Source organism: Salmo trutta, chromosome 38, assembly GCF_901001165.1.
Source record: "Salmo trutta chromosome 38, fSalTru1.1, whole genome shotgun sequence".
Classification (NCBI taxonomy): Eukaryota; Metazoa; Chordata; class Actinopteri; order Salmoniformes; family Salmonidae; genus Salmo; species Salmo trutta.
The window spans coordinates 24,628,059-24,643,487 of record NC_042994.1 but is presented as its reverse complement, the minus strand read 5'-3'; the positions used below and the strand labels follow the sequence as shown (position 1 = coordinate 24,643,487).

Genomic DNA, 15,429 nt, shown 5'->3' with positions numbered 1-15,429 from the left:
CCTCGAATATATTGAATATATGGCCGGTGTTAGTAAAAGTAGGCAAAAAAAAAGCGTAATTAAATTGTTGCCAGCAGCACAGTTACATTCACCAACGCTCAGGATAACATGAAAACAGCCTAACCAGCTAACTAGGGTAAGTAAAATGGTCAGAGTGAGGTGTTCTCTAATTTGTGTCTGGAAATAGCTAGCCAGTTAGCTTGGGTGCTTGACTGCCATTGTGAGGTCAGAACTCACCATACTCCTGATTTACGAAAAGGCCCAGAGCGCACTCTGGCACTCCAGATTGAATTTACAAACACACCCAAAATCGTCGAATGTCAGCTAGTTATTTGTTATGCTAGCAAGAAGTTGCATAGCAACAGCATCAACTTCCAGTAGACAGGCAAAGTGCTAGTATCCTTCGTTTACAGTATCCTAAAATTAACTAATAGTATGTACTCATTGTGTAGTATTCAAACAAGCTGTGGTTTCTATATGTTTGATAACGTCCCATTTATTCCATTCCAGCCATTACAATGAGCCCGTCCTCCTCCCACCAGCCTCCTCTGTGCTATACAGGTGTCGGGTTGGTTGGTGGCCAATTTTTTTTCCCCTCTGTTTGTATCACAAATGTAACGTGATTGAACACACACTATCGCACAGTAGGTGGCGGTATGCACAAACAAAATGTGTGAACGCCATGATACCAAAGAAGAAGATACACTCCAGCCTCGCCAGCCAGCATTCCTTCCTGAGAAGCAGTTAGTCAACCGGCTGTTGCATTTTCGGTTATCCATTGGTCTTGTCTGGACCGTGAAGTCGCGGGAGAGTTTGGACAGAAATGGTGGAGAAATAAATGGAGTTCACTCAGGCCGTTTAAAAAAGGTATCAATTTACGGTCTGCTAAAAAGGGTGGCGCTCCCATAGACACCAATGCGATAGCAGCTGGGTCTGGGTCTGCTTTGTTCATTGATTGAACCAGAAAAAACAGCGACTGGAATGGAATTCTTCCTGCCCCCCCCCCAAAAAACGTGACTAGCTAAGCATATTGACGCCGATAAATACAGAAACAAAAGGCTTTGAATGGTACGTTTTATCAAATAGTTAGCTACTATTCTGAAAATGTGAGGTAGTTAACGTTACAGTAGTTTGTCAGCTAACACTAGTTAGCTAACTAGCTAGTTTGTCAGCTAACGCTAGCTATGATTCTTGTTCACTTGCTAAATCTATAGTTTATTTTTGAAAACCTCTTGTGTTTTAGCTAACTGTCAAAGGTGACCGTTAGGATCGCGTGACAAGAATGGAGGATAATTTGGAGAGCGTGCTCCATTGCGATGACAAGGAGGAGGTAGGTGTATTGTTTACATATAGTAGGGCCCTGTGTAAGCGGTCTTAAAATGTCATGTAGCTATGTCTACCTTCCTTCTCAAGTAGCATGATAAGTGTGTGTGTGTGTCCCTCCCCAGTTGAGGCGGAAACTGGCCTTGCTACAGAGGGAGTACTCCAGGACAGTTCAGAGATTACAGGTGAGAGATATGGTGTGTAAAGGCGGTAGCAGGTGTGTGGGGAGGGGGGGGGGGGTGTATGCACTGGTGCGTTAGTAGTGTGTGTAGCAAACACCACAATCATGACTGATATCTGTGTTGTGTGATACTGCACGTGTTTGACCACATTGATGTACATTATCCCCCCCTATACACACACACACAGCGAGCTGAGCGTTCAGATGCCGTGCGGAAGCATGTGAGGAGCCGGATCTCTGAGCAGAACCTTCAGGACCAGACAGACCCAGTCCCAGCCAACACCTTTCCCAACCCAGCTCTACCCCCCCTCTCCCTTGGTTGCCCTGCTAGGACAGCCCCAGGTTCAGCCTTACCACTAGGCCCCGCTGGAGGTCAGTCTGCCTGTATTAGAAACTAAGTGCTGTAAAGAGTTTTGTGACGTTAGCATATTACCTCTATTATATTATTAAGGTTGTAGTGTGTGTGTGTTCAGGTTGTAATGTGTATTGTAAATTATGTCGTAGTGTGTGTGTGTGTGTGTGTTCAGGTTATATCCAGGTTGTAATGTGTATTGGAAATTACGTTGTAGTGTATGTGTGCAGACTCGACTGTGGCGGCATCGTGTCCGGTGGAATCTGAGAACACCAGGCGGAGTAGTCCGTCCATCCGCTTCCTCATCCCCGTCGATAACTCTTGCCCTCGGACACCTGACCTTAACCCTCACAGACGAAGCCACTCCCTCTGGCTGAGGTCACGGAGAAGCCGGCTGTGCTGGGAGCGGACGGGGAGGGGCGAGGGGGCAGAGGGGAGGTATGACACAGAGACCAGCGAGGACGGGCTGGAGCTGGACGCACGGACAGAGAAAGAAGAGGACGGAGAGAAGAGAAAGATGGGGGAAGAGAAGGAGGGTGAGAAGAAAGAGCTAGAGAGGGAGGAGAATGAGAGGTTAACTCCAGATAAAGAGGCAATGAAACAGAGAGATGGAGAGGAGAGAGAAGAACAGAGGACATATGGACAGAAGGAGATAGAGAAGGAATGGGTGAACCTGAGGAGAGATGGAGAGAGAGAAGAGGGAGGTGATTCAGGAGCTGTGGGAGCCTCCGTGTTAGGGGCTGTTGGGTTGTGTAACACTGGTGGGGTCCTGGACTCGTGCACTCTGGTGGAAGGTCTGCCGTTCCCTGTAGAATACTACATCAGAACCACAAGACGCATGGCCTCTTCACAGAGCCACAGGTTAGTGGTCACCTTTAATATCTGTTGTTGTTATACTTGATTGTATTGTACTCTAAGGATGTTTGATATGCCTTTTACATTTGTATCACAAACCATTTCATGATGAAATTGGCTGTTTTAGCTCCTTTTAGACCAATAATCAAATAAAAGTTTGAAAGCCCTTCCCAATGTTGCACAGTTAAAAATAATAAGATAAGAAAAATACAAATAGTAACACAAGGAATAAAATACAGAAGAATTAAGCTATATACTGGGAGTACCAGTACCAGATCACTGTGCAGCTATATACTGGGAGTACCAGTACCAGATCACTGTGCAGCTATATACAGGAAGTACCAGTACCAGATCAATGTGGAGCTATATACAGGGAGTACCAGTACCAGATCAATGTGGAGCTATATACAGGGAGTACCAGTACCAGATCACTGCATCTATATACAGGGAGTACCAGTACCAGATCACTGTGCAGAGGTACCAGGTAGATACTGTATGTACATGAAGGCAGGGTAAAGTGACTAGGCATCAGGATAGATAATAATAAGATTAAAATAAAGAACTATTCTTGTGGGGTCCAGAAGTGCTTAAAACCAAGCCATGAGGTCGAAGTAATTGCCCGTGCAGCTCTGTGACAGGATTGTGTTGAGGCACAGATCCAGGGAAGGGTACCAAAACATTTCTGCAGCATTGCTGGTCCCCAAGAACAGTATCCTCCATCATTCTTAAATGGAAGAAGTTTGGAACCACCAAGACTCTTTCTATAGCTGGCCGCCCGGCCAAACTGAGCAGTCGGGGGAGAAGGGCCTTGGTCAGGGTGGTGACCAAGCTTTGACAACGCTCCAGAGTTCCTCTGTGGAGATGGGAGAACCTACCAGAAGGACAACCATCTCTGCATCACTCCACCAATCAGGCCTTTATAGTAGAGTGGCAGATGGAAGCCACTCCTCAGTAAAAGGCACGACAGCCTGCTAGGAGTTTGCCAAAAGGCACCTAAAGGACTCTCAGACCATGAGAAACAAGGTTTTCTGGTCTTATGAAACCAAGTTTCAACTATTTGGCCTGAATGCCAAGCATTACGTCTGGAGGAAACCTGGCATCATCCCTATGCTGAAGCATGGTGGTGGTAGCATCATGTTGAAGGGATGTTTTTTAGCTGCAGGAACTAGAAGACTATTCAGGATGGAGGGAAAGATGAACGGTGCAAAATACAGAGATCCTTGATGAAAACCTGCTCCAAAGCGCTCAGGACCTCAGCCTGGGTTGAAGCTTCACCTTCCAACAGGACAATGACCCTAAGCACGCAGCCAAGACAACACAGGAGTGGCTTCGGGACAAGTCTCTGAATGTCATTGAGTGGCCCAGCCAGAGCCCGGACTTGAACCCGATCGAACATCCCTGGAGAGACCTGAAAATAGCTGTGCAGCGATGCTCCCCATCCAACCTGACAGAGCTTGAGAGGATCTGCAGAGAAGAATGGGATAAACTCCCCAAAAACAGATGTGCCATGAAGACGTGAGGCTGTAATCGCTGCCACAGGTGCTTCAACAAAGTACTGAGTAAAGGGTCTGAATACTTATGTAAATGTGATATAATTTTTTTTTTAAATGTTTTATAGAAATGTAGAAAAATGTCTAAACCAGTTTTTGCTTTGTCTTTATGGGATATTGTGTGTAGATTGATGAGGGTGGGGGGGGAATTATTTAATACATTTTAGAGTAAGGCTGTAACTAGGGATGAAACGGTTACCGGTTTCACGATTAACCACGGTAAAATTCCCGACGGTTAGTATTATCGTTTCAAATTTATATTATCATTAAAACCGTGTTTGATTACCGCGGTTTGCAAAACATGTGTTAAATACTGTCCAGCATCAACCAAAGTTGGCAACAGTCTGATGCAGGCACAGCATGCAATGTGGGTTTTGTTTTGTGTGAAAACATGGCGGAAGGCAGTGACAGCGCTCTGGAGATTTTTCAGCCTTCTAAGAGGACCAAATCTGAACTGTGGTTGTATTTTGGGTTTTACAAGGGTGCTGAGAGAAACTTAATCGAAGATGGTCACCCTGTCTGCAGAACATGCAACAAAATAATTGCTGTGAAAGGGGGCAACACTTCAAATCTCTCGAGTCATCTTCGTGACCACCACCCACTACTTTATAGCGAATGCAAGGTAAGTTAACTTTTAGCTCAATGCATGATGTGGGGACTTTGGGATTGGGGGAAATGTCATTGTTTGTCTAACTTGCTAAAAGCTTGTCAATAATGTAAACTGAAGCTTTCAGTGTTACCTACTCTTGTAAAAACACAACACGTTATTCTGCTGCTGTATGGGTCGTGTGTCTGCAGACTCTATTCCCCCATTGCACACGATAACACGTTATGTAGTTTAGTTACCCAACCGACATATTTTGTTGATTTAAAATCCGTCAGTCGTCGACTTGGTTGTTAGTGTTCCAACAGGAGAAACACTATAGACTCCTATACAAGACTCCTGTATTTATGTCAATTGTTGGACTCATTGCAATTACTATCACTGTCTTCTTAAGACTCATTTGTATTTATGTCAATTGTGCATGGGGTCATTGCATATACTCAAATGCAACACAGAAGATAGATTATAATTATTAACTCACAGTCTAACAACACCAATAATAATAATAAATTTGCTATTCCCTTGTTTACAGAGGCCGTGCAGCAAACCCAGTGATGCTACTGGTCCCTCATCTACAGTTGTGACACACACTCCAGCAAGCATTTAAAAGGCAGGCTGCTTATGCATCCACGTCAAAACATGCTCAAGACCTCACTGCAGCCCTTTCATATTACATTGCAAAGGAAATGATGCCATTTCATATTGTTGAGAGGCCTGGATTTCTGAGGCTGATGAAGGTTGCTGTGCCTCACTACAAAGTGCCATCACCAACATTATTTTCCAAGACTGACATCCCAAACCTGTACAACCAGGTTAAAGCTGATGTTGTGAAAAAGTTTGGCTCAAGGCACATGGTTCGCTGCAACTACTGACCTCTGGACCAGTGAAAGCAGGGGGTGGTCAACCGTACATCAGCTTCACTATCCATTACCTCACCCCAGACTGGCAACTGGAATCAAACTGCCTGGAAACACAGTTCTTCCCAGAAGATCACTCAGCTCACAACATCAGAGAGTTTTGAGAATATGTCCCCTGCTTTAAAAGGAGCTTGTTAAATGAGCCTGAGGCTGCCAAAGTTGACACTGACTGCTGTGTCCAGGAGGCCTTGAAGCTGGCAGCTGCACAAGTCAGGGAACAACCACAAAGCACCAGCAGCACCTCCAACACCCCCACAGCGGCATCAGAGGGGAAAGGGCTGGGTTGCTGAGAAGGATTACCTCAAGGCAGCAGAAGCTTTTGTGCATCCCAGCGTGCCATCAGAGAGAGTGTTCAGTGCCAGCGGGCACATTGTCTCCCCTCGCAGATCACGACTTAAACCGGACAATGTAAATATGTCGACATTTTTACATTTCAGTTTCAAGTGAACAAAGATGCATACATACAGGATGTTAGGCCAGCAGCAACTTATTTCTTTATGAAGGAAAGAACATGCATACAGGATGTTGTTTCTTTATGAAGGAGAGAACATACATACAGGATGTTGTTTCTTTGTGAAGGAGAGAACATACATACAGGATGTTAGGCCAGCAGCACCTTGTTTCTTTATGAAGGAGAGAACGGACATACAATCAGTGTTGTTCATTTGATTTGTTTACATATTGTGTTATTTTAATGTTATCACCTGCACATTGGATGTGTTTACATATGCTTGTATTGTTCTTACATGCACATTGCTTTACTTGTGTTGCTTTTATATGGACATTTTGATTTGCTTACTTAGTGCATGTTTTAATGAACACAACCTTAAGGAAACTTAGTGCATGGCCACATGGCACCATCTTTAATGTTAATGATATTATTTTAAAAAGTGCATAGTGCTGCTAATTGTGTTTGTTGTTTGTTGGTTTTCAATATAAACCTTGAAATTATTTCAGTGTGTCAGTACATTTTGAACATTTCCAGCACATCTTAACAATACCCTGATAATACTGATAGTACTGATAACCGCGATAATACTGACCATACAGATAATACTGATAACTGCAATAATACTCACAATACAGTTAACACTGACATTACTGATAACCGTGATCATTTTGGTGACTATAATAGTGATATGAAATGTTCATACCGTTTCAACTCTAGCTGTAACGTAACAAAAAGTGTGGAAAAAGTCAAGCGGTCTGAATACTTGATGAATGCACTGTATTATAGGTAAAACAAAGGGAACGCCAACATAAAGCTTTGTGGACACCACGAGCCACCAGAACTGCTTCAAATGCGCCTTGGTAAAGATTATTTAAGTGTCTGGAACTCTATTGGAGGGATGCATAACCATTCGTCCACGTGAAATTCCATCATTTAGCGTTTTCCACCACCGTCAACTGAACGGCGTATCAGTAATTTGAATGTGAGCCTACTCCGTCTCGTCTGTGGTTCACAAATCTAATGTAACTTGTTTTGTTAATGCTACTTTCAGAGACCTGCAGGCTGTCATTCTGAACCAACTCAACAGGGGGCGCCACAGAAGGAGCAGGGGCCGGATGTCTAACCCACACTCACTCTCAACTTCACACTCCGACTCACTAGCACAACCCTCCAATCACCGCCAGTGCTCAAGTCAACTGACCTCAAACTCACCGACCAATCGCACACCGGTCGAGGAGCCATCAGCCAATCAGATGCTTACCTCTGAGTCAGGGACCAATCAGAGTGAGCGTTTACCTTCCAGAGCCTGCAGTGTTCGGCCTATCAGAGGCCGGAGGAGGAGAGGAAGGAGGTCGAGACTGGGCCGCTCTCTAAGTTTGGACTCGGATCCTCCAGCACCAGGCCCAGACAACACCCAGACCCCGGCCGCTATTAGCCCAGCCTCACAGCCTCTCCCTGGGGGTGGATGTCCAGAGCGCTGGCCTCTCTCTGGAGGTGTGGAGGAACAGCTTTATCCCATCTTCAGGAGCTGTGTCTCTCCCCTCATTCACACACCAAAGCAGAGCAAAGGTGGGACTGAGCCGTGTGGTGTATCTGAAGGCTGTTACGTTTCACTGTGACTTCAATTATTAACTAACATTTTAATCCTTTCACTCGTGTTCTGTGTGTGTGTGTGTGTGTGTGTGTGTGTGTGTGTGTGTGTGTGTGTGTGTGTAGAGAGTGTGTGGTGTCTCCTCCTGCCCTCCTCCCTCTCCCCTGGAGGACCAGCAGTGCACCCTGGGAGTCTGGGCCGCGTCATCTCAACCTTTGACCTCCAGGATTTCCATCTCCCCGACGACCAGTTCGGACAGCTAAAGCTCCAGAAGCTTCGCGCCTCGTCTGCCGTTGCCGTCCCAGAACCGGAACCCTTCTCACCTTACAACATGCGTCGTCGCCGCAGCAGAGGCTCGGTCCACGGCGACACAGGTGGTCTGATGTCTAAAGCGCCTACGCCTGAGCCCCTCCCTCTCAGCCTCACCCCTCCAGTCACAGACTGTGTCACTCCGGTAGAACAGTCTATAGACAGATCTATAGGCCAGCATCTTATAGACCACCCTATAGGCCAGCAGTCTACAGACGCACTAGACCATTCTACAGACCTCCATTGAGAGTATCATTCAGTTTGCAAGTCTACAGACCACCTTGTAGACCAGCCTACTGGCCATCAGTCTACAGACCCCCTTGTAGACCAGCCTACTGGCCATCAGTCTACAGACCACCTTGTAGACCAGCCTACTGACCATCAGTCTACAGACCAGCCTATAGGCCATCAGTCTACAGACCATCCTGTAAACCAGCCTATAGGCCATCAGCTTACCGTTTTAGTTGGCCAGTCTATAGACTTTCCTTCAGTAGACCAGCAGACAGGCCGACTCACTACTGAGTGCCCTTCCCTTCAAACTGAAACAAAGACCGAGTGCCCTCCCGAGTGTCCATCCTTCCACACAAAGACTAAGTGCCTTTCTACGTGTCCTACGAAGTTCTCTGTCGAGTGCACTACTGAGTGCCCTTCCCTCCGGACGGAGACAGATGCAGAGTGTGCTGTCCCCCCCAGCCCCTCGCTGCTCCTCCTTAGCCCCTCTCTAACCAGCCACACCCCTCGCGGACAGACCCACTCCCTTCCCCTCTCCTCCAGTCCCCCCTTACCTTCCTTAGGGATGACCCCTTGACCCCTAACCCCAACATACCCCTCTCCCTCCCTGACAGCTCCCCATTACGTTCTTTAGAGCCGGTGACTCACATCCTCTCCTGCCCTCCCTGCCCCCCCTCTCTGACCCTCCCCCTCTCTTGCTCTCCCTCCCCCCCACTCTGACCCTCCCCTTCCCCTCTAGTCCCTCCACCCAAGCCTTCTCTCCTCCCTCCCTCTCTCCCTGCCCCTCTCCAGCCATCCTTCTCTCCTCCTCCCCTCCCTCCCTCGCTCCCTGCCACCCCAGCCTGGTTGATTCCCTGCCCCAACTTTTGCTCCCTCCCACTCCTCTACTACTGCCTCAATCTCTCCCTCCAAACCCAAATACACCCCCTCCATTGCCCCCTACCCAACTTCTTCGCCAGCCAGCTCCCTCTCTCCACTCAACCAGACAGGCCACAGAGGAGAGAGGAGAAGGAGAGGAGGAGAGAGCGTGGAGGAAGAAAGAAGAGAAGAGGGATGGGATGACAGAGGGTGTCTTAATGCTCTCTCACACACTGAAGGTCAGTACTGTGATGTCAAGCCATTGTTGTGTATTTCAACATCCATGTCACAACTCACTTCAGAGAATGTCTGTGTGTAATAATAATCTGGTGTGTGTGTGTGTGTGTGTGTGTGTAGGCCCCTGCAGGAGGCAGCCTGGTGGATGTGTGCTGTGTGTCGTGGCTGTCAGTAGGTGTATGTGTAGCGGTGGCAGGAGAGTGGGAGGTGTGTGTTTGGGGTCAGACCAACCCCCCACACTGGAGACGACTGCACACCTGGACCTTCATAGAAGTAACTTTGTGTTGTGTGTCTTAATGTGTGTGTGCAACAACTGTGAGTTTTATATTGTTTATGGGTGTTTCTTTGTTTTAATGAGTGTGTGTAACAACTGTGTTAAATACTGTGTGTGTGTGTGTGTGTGTGTGTGTGTGTGTGTGTGTGTGTGTGTACCAGTCAAAGGTTTGGACTCCTACTCATTCAAGAGTTGTACTTTATTTTTACTATTTTCTACGTTTCAGAATAATAGTGAAGACATCAAAACTACAACATAACACATATGGAATCATCTAGTAACCAAAAAAGTGTTTAACAGATAAATATAAAAACAAATATATTTTATGAGATTCTTCAAAGTATCAACCCTTTGCCTTGATGACAGCTTTGCACACTCTTAGCATTCTCTCTTTTAATTTGTTTACCCTTTTTTTGGTTACTACATGATTCCATATGTGTTATTTCATAGTTTTGATGTCTTTACTATTATTCTACAATGTAGAAAATAGACCAAATAAAGAAAAACCCTTGAATGAGTAGGAGAGTGACAAGAATCGTGCAAGCTAACAGGCGGGCTGCAAACAGACAAATAACAGCTCAGAACGGCATCTCAGAACACACAACTCGTGGATCCTTGTCATTGATTGGCTATTGCAGCAGACGACCACACCGGGTTCCACTCCTATCAGCTTAAAACAAGAATAAGCTGCTCCGGTGGGCACACCGTCACCAACACTGGTCAAGAGGCGTGGAAAAACATCGCCTGGAACATGACAGCGAGTTCAGTTTACTTGAGTGGCCTGGTCAGTCCCCAGACCTCAACCCTATAGAGCATCTGTGGGATGAGATGTAACGGGCTGTTGCTGGCATGAATGTACCGCCGTCCAATCAGCAGCAACTGTGTGATGACATCACGTCAGCATGGACCAACATCCCTGTGGAACGTTTCCCACACCTTGTAGAATACCCCGAATAATTCAGAATGTTCTTGGTGCAATGGGGGGTCCGACCGATACTAAATGGGTGTACCTTATAAACTGTCCAGTGAGTGTACATTGTGTGTGTGTGTTTAAGTCAGTGATGTCAGTGTTTCCTGTGCCGGACGCTCCTGGACTTCTGTGTGTGACTCTGGGCCAGCTGGAAATCAGAGAGGCCAGGTACTACCCCCTCCCACCCACCCACACACACACACACACACACACACATTGCTACCACTCCCCATCCCTCTTTTTCTTCCCTGTTCTTCCTTCTCCTCTCTCTCCTTCTTCTTTGATTGTCTCTGTGTTCATGCGTCTGTAAATGTTTCTATTAATATTTCTGTGTCTGTGTCTGTGCGCATGTATCTCTGTGTGTGTAGGGTACTGTGCTGCTCTAGTCTGTCCCAGTGCTGTGTGAGGGGGAGGTCCAGATGGTGGTGGGCATGTCCAACCGAAGGCTGGTTTAGCTCCTCCTACTCTGTAGCCACAACCCCGCTGCAGGTCTACACACTGACACAGGATGGCAGGTAACCACGGGTGACCAGGGTCTTCTCTCGTCTGGCATGGTTAATGCTGTGTGTGTGTGTACTCTATGTCTGTGTTTCTGTCTCTCCGACCTCTCTCAGGCTGCATGGCTGCCTGTCTTTGGTCTGTCCTACTGAGCGCGTGCGGACCGTGGCGGCGGTGGAGGGACAGACTGACGCTCTGATTGGCTCAACGGATACGCTCTGCCTCCGAGGATACTCCCTCTGCGTGAGTGTGTGTATTTAGTGTGTATTTAGTGTGTGTGTGTGTGTGTGTGTGTGTGTGTGTGTGGTATCTGTACCAGGAAGAGTGTGTTCGTTCCTACTATAATGTGTGAGAGGACCTAAAGGACATGGGAGAATTTCTGATTGTTGTTTGTGTATTCTCACCATGTAATTCCCCATGTCTAACCAACAGCCTCCACCCACCTTGACTGAATAGTGATGATGTTGTCATGTCCCATTCTGTCCTACGAAACCTCCCAGTGTCTGCGTCTCAAACCACCCAATTCTCTGCCCTTTCTCTATGTGCACTCTCTCCCACACACATTTAAAATCATTACTGTCCAAAACCCATCCATGGGTTAGAGGGAGTGTCCACTACTTTCCTTCTAAATCCATGAAGGGAAGTGAACAGGGAGTACAGAGAATTGAGACAGTCAATGTGTAACTCAAATTGTATTTGTGACACACTCCGAATACAACAGGTGTGTAGACCTTACCGTGAAATGCTTACTTACAAGCCCTTAACCAATAATGCTGTTCAAGAAATGGTTAATAAAATATTTACTAAATAAACTAAAGTTAAAAAAAAGATCAAATCAATCAGAAAGTAAAAGAGCACATTTACATAACAATAACAAGGCTAAATACAGGGGGAACCGGTACCGAGTCAATGTGCGGGGGTACCTTTGTAGATATAGTGATGGTATGTATAGTCATGATGTTGTCCTGATTTATTGGTTGTTTCTTGTTTTTATTTTTTATTTATTTATTCTGTGAAGTGTGTTGAGACCTGGAGAAATACACTTTGAATGAATTTTGATTTGTCATGTCCCCATTCGTCCTACAGGGGGTGCTGTTTGTCCTGTTGCAACACCCGTCCCTGTGTGCTGTGGAGGAGGAAGAGGGAGGGGCTCTGTTCTCGCTGGTCGCCACCAACCCTCTGACTGGCACCGTCGCCCTGGCAACCAGACTAGGCCTCCCCGAAGCCTGCACCGGGAGGTGAGAGGGGGAGGAGGAAGGGGAGAGTTGGCAGGAAGAGGGAATTGTGTGTTAACCTCTCTCTCGTTTGTGGGTGTGTGTGTATTCTGTGTGTGTGTTTTTTCTCCCTAGGCTGTTGGAGGTTGATGTCCATGGCTCCAGTGTGGTTGGGGTTTTCCGGTCCGGCTCCGTGTGTGTGTGGCAGCTTGGGAGGCGTCAGGGCCAGGAGGGGGCCTGGTTCCCAGAGCTGGGGTGTCAGCTCGCCCGTTGGGGGGTGCAGGGAACTGTCCTGACGGCACACCTCAATGGAGATGTCTGCTTACACCGCTACAGACCACTCTGATCTACTATAGACCACTCTGAACAACTACAGACCACTATATACCACTCTGATAAACTACAGACCACGATAGACCACTCTGAACAACTACAGACCACGATCGACCACTCTGAACAACTACAGACCACTATAGACCACTCTGAACAACTACAGACCACTATAGACCACTCTGAACAACTACAGACCACTATACACCACTCTGAACAACTACAGACCACTATAGACCACTCTGAACAACTATAGACTACTATAGACTAGTCTGAACTACTACAGACCACTATAGACTAGTCTGAACTACTACAGACCACTTTAGACCACTCTGAACTACTACAGACCACTCTGAACCACTATAGACCACTACAGACCACTCTGAACTACTACAGACCGCTATAGACCATTCTGAACTACCATAGACCACTCTGAACCACTATAGACCGCTATAGACCACTCTGAACAAATACAGACCACTATAGACCACTCTGAACAACTACAGACCACTATATACCACTCTGAACAACTACAGACCACTCTGAACAACTACAGACCACTATATACCACTCTGAACAACTACAGACCACTATAGACCACTCTGAACAACTACAGACCACTCTGAACAACTACAGACCACTATAGGCCACTGAACAACTACAGACCACTATAGACCACTCTGAACCACTATAGACCACTCTGAACCAGTACAGACCACCTTAGACCACTCTGAACTACTACAGACCACTCTGAACCACTATAGACCTCTCTGAACCACAACTGACCCACTATAGACCACTCTGAACTACTACAGACCACTATAGACCATTCTGCACTACCATAGACCACTCTGAACTACTACAGACTGCTGTAGACCACTCTGAACCACTATAGACCACTCTGAACTACTGTTATACATGCCAGAGAGGCATGTTTGTTCTACCAAACACATTTCTATCTGAGGTTATCCAACGTGTCCTGCTGAATGCAGCCCAGAAGGGTATACTACATAGCAGGATCAATGAGTTAGCGCTCTAACTTTGATAAGCAACCAGAAATAACTATTGATTTTCTTGTTCATTAAGAAAGCTAAACTTAGGTATGTGTTTTTGGTTGTTTTATTATGCCATGCACTTTATATATTTCTATAAAACAAGTTATTTCAGAATATTTAGGCAAGTTAGCTGGATAACACATTGCTCTTGCTTTGTAGTAAACACCTGCAACCGTGACCTCTCTGGTGCTGAATCACATTTTGATTCTGATTCTTCTGAATCACTTTCTACCACATCTAAATGACATGGTTCAACTGTCTGGTTCCTGAGTCTGTGTTCCATATGTACCTACATATAAATGACAGGGTTCAACTGTCTGGTTCATGCGTCTGTGTTCCATATGTACCTACATATAAATGACATGGTTCAACTGTCTGGTTGCTGTGGTACAGTTTTTATTGCTATCTAACTACTGTTAGTCCTTCAATTTCCTTTGTTAATATGGACTCTTTTGATCTAAACTGCCTTTGTTTTATAGATGAGTACTGAGTTGCATGGCCTCTAAAGGCACATTGAAAAGTGTCCCATACAATAATGGGATCTGCTGTACCTATCTTATGTCTGAAAAAATCAGTTTATAAATTCTTCTGTCCTAGTTATAAACAAGTTATCCAGTAGGCTTTGATTACATTTCCTATATCCTCGCCTACGTGGAAAGTCTGTAAGAGTAATATTTATGCCAATTATGTGATGATCTGACCGCATTCTGTCTCCTATCAACACTTTTTAAACTTTTGGTGCCAGAGAGAATGACCTAAGAAAGTAATCAAGTTGACAAGCTTGATTAAGCCTCCGCCATGTATCTCTCACTAGGGCAGGGTATTTAAGCCTCCATATATCCACTAATTCCAATATATCCATGGCATTCATGATTCATTAAAATCTCCCACCATAATAATAGAGTCCAGTGTTGCTTGTAAAGTTAATCAATTCTTATAAATATTTTCAAAGAAGCTTGAATGATCATTATTTGGACCATATCAGTTAATAAGCCATGTCTGTTTATTGTCCAATAACATATTTAAAATAATCCATCTACCTTGATGATCTGTTTGGACAATTTGCACATTTGGATCAAAATTACTGTTAATTAATGTTATCACCCCTTTTGAATTTCTTTGCCCATGGGAGAAATATATTTCGCTCCCCCTGTCCCTTTTCTACAAAACTTAATTTAAAATTGGTAAATGAGTTTCCTGTAAACAATAGATATTACATTCCTTCTCTTTTAGCCAGGTAAATACTGATGGTCTTTTGTTATTATCTGCTAGGCCATTACAATTATAACTGGCTATACTTATTTCACCACTTATCATAATGAGACACAAGTTTCAATTCTATTTATCAAAGTAAATGTTTTTAAACATACCATTAAAAAGTAACATGATGATTTTGTGTCTATATAGCTGTACCATGATATTTGCATTGCTACTAAGTAAACCTCCAATTGGTCCCCACTATTCCACCCGCTAAAAGCCCTCCTCATCCCAAGTTGGGTTGTCATCCCAATGCCCGGCAGACCACCCCCGACCCCCTGGATCCCATAGCCCCGGAGAGACCAGAACCCATCCTTCGAAAAGAGCACACAGTGCCACCCATTGAGCAGGAGCAGATCAATCGCCAAATGC

The 15,429-nt window shown here is 45.6% G+C and overlaps 2 protein-coding genes across 4 annotated transcripts; both read left to right on the top strand.

The window, feature by feature from the left end:
- The first annotated feature begins 745 nt into the window (after window positions 1-745).
- Window positions 746-9,044, top strand: LOC115177976 (uncharacterized). Of its 3 annotated transcripts, none has more exons than XM_029738986.1 (7): window positions 746-1,068; window positions 1,244-1,330; window positions 1,449-1,508; window positions 1,693-1,876; window positions 2,087-2,717; window positions 7,285-7,802; window positions 7,950-9,043. In XM_029738986.1, exons 2-7 carry the CDS (start codon window positions 1,283-1,285, stop codon window positions 8,378-8,380), a joined length of 1,872 nt encoding a protein of 623 aa, XP_029594846.1. In that variant the 5' UTR covers window positions 746-1,068; window positions 1,244-1,282; the 3' UTR covers window positions 8,381-9,043. The 3 variants fall into 3 exon arrangements, with proteins under 3 accessions (XP_029594846.1, XP_029594847.1, XP_029594848.1); XM_029738987.1 differs by having other exon boundaries at window positions 751-867; XM_029738988.1 differs by lacking the exons at window positions 746-1,068; window positions 1,244-1,330; window positions 1,449-1,508 and having other exon boundaries at window positions 1,739-1,876; window positions 2,074-2,717; window positions 7,950-9,044.
- Window positions 9,045-9,132: 88 nt separating this feature from the next.
- LOC115177982 (partner and localizer of BRCA2-like) lies at window positions 9,133-14,176 on the top strand. Its single transcript, XM_029738995.1, has 7 exons — window positions 9,133-9,461; window positions 9,580-9,732; window positions 10,789-10,871; window positions 11,072-11,218; window positions 11,318-11,444; window positions 12,288-12,439; window positions 12,551-14,176. Exons 1-7 carry the CDS (start codon window positions 9,423-9,425, stop codon window positions 12,759-12,761), a joined length of 912 nt encoding a protein of 303 aa, XP_029594855.1. The 5' UTR covers window positions 9,133-9,422; the 3' UTR covers window positions 12,762-14,176.
- Window positions 14,177-15,429: the final 1,253 nt, after the last annotated feature.

Excerpts from the sequence above, each read along its gene's own strand:
- LOC115177976 (XM_029738986.1), top strand. The coding sequence starts at position 1,283 with ATGGAGGATAATTTGGAGAGCGTGCTCCATTGCGATGACAAGGAGGAG. Across the intron at positions 1,877-2,086 it reads ACCACTAGGCCCCGCTGGAG|ACTCGACTGTGGCGGCATCG; the intron begins GTCAGTCTGCCT and ends GTATGTGTGCAG. Across the intron at positions 7,803-7,949 it reads CACACCAAAGCAGAGCAAAG|AGAGTGTGTGGTGTCTCCTC; the intron begins GTGGGACTGAGC and ends GTGTGTGTGTAG.
- LOC115177982 (XM_029738995.1), top strand. The coding sequence starts at position 9,423 with ATGACAGAGGGTGTCTTAATGCTCTCTCACACACTGAAG. Across the intron at positions 10,872-11,071 it reads CTGGAAATCAGAGAGGCCAG|GGTACTGTGCTGCTCTAGTC; the intron begins GTACTACCCCCT and ends CTGTGTGTGTAG. Across the intron at positions 11,445-12,287 it reads TCCGAGGATACTCCCTCTGC|GGGGTGCTGTTTGTCCTGTT; the intron begins GTGAGTGTGTGT and ends TTCGTCCTACAG.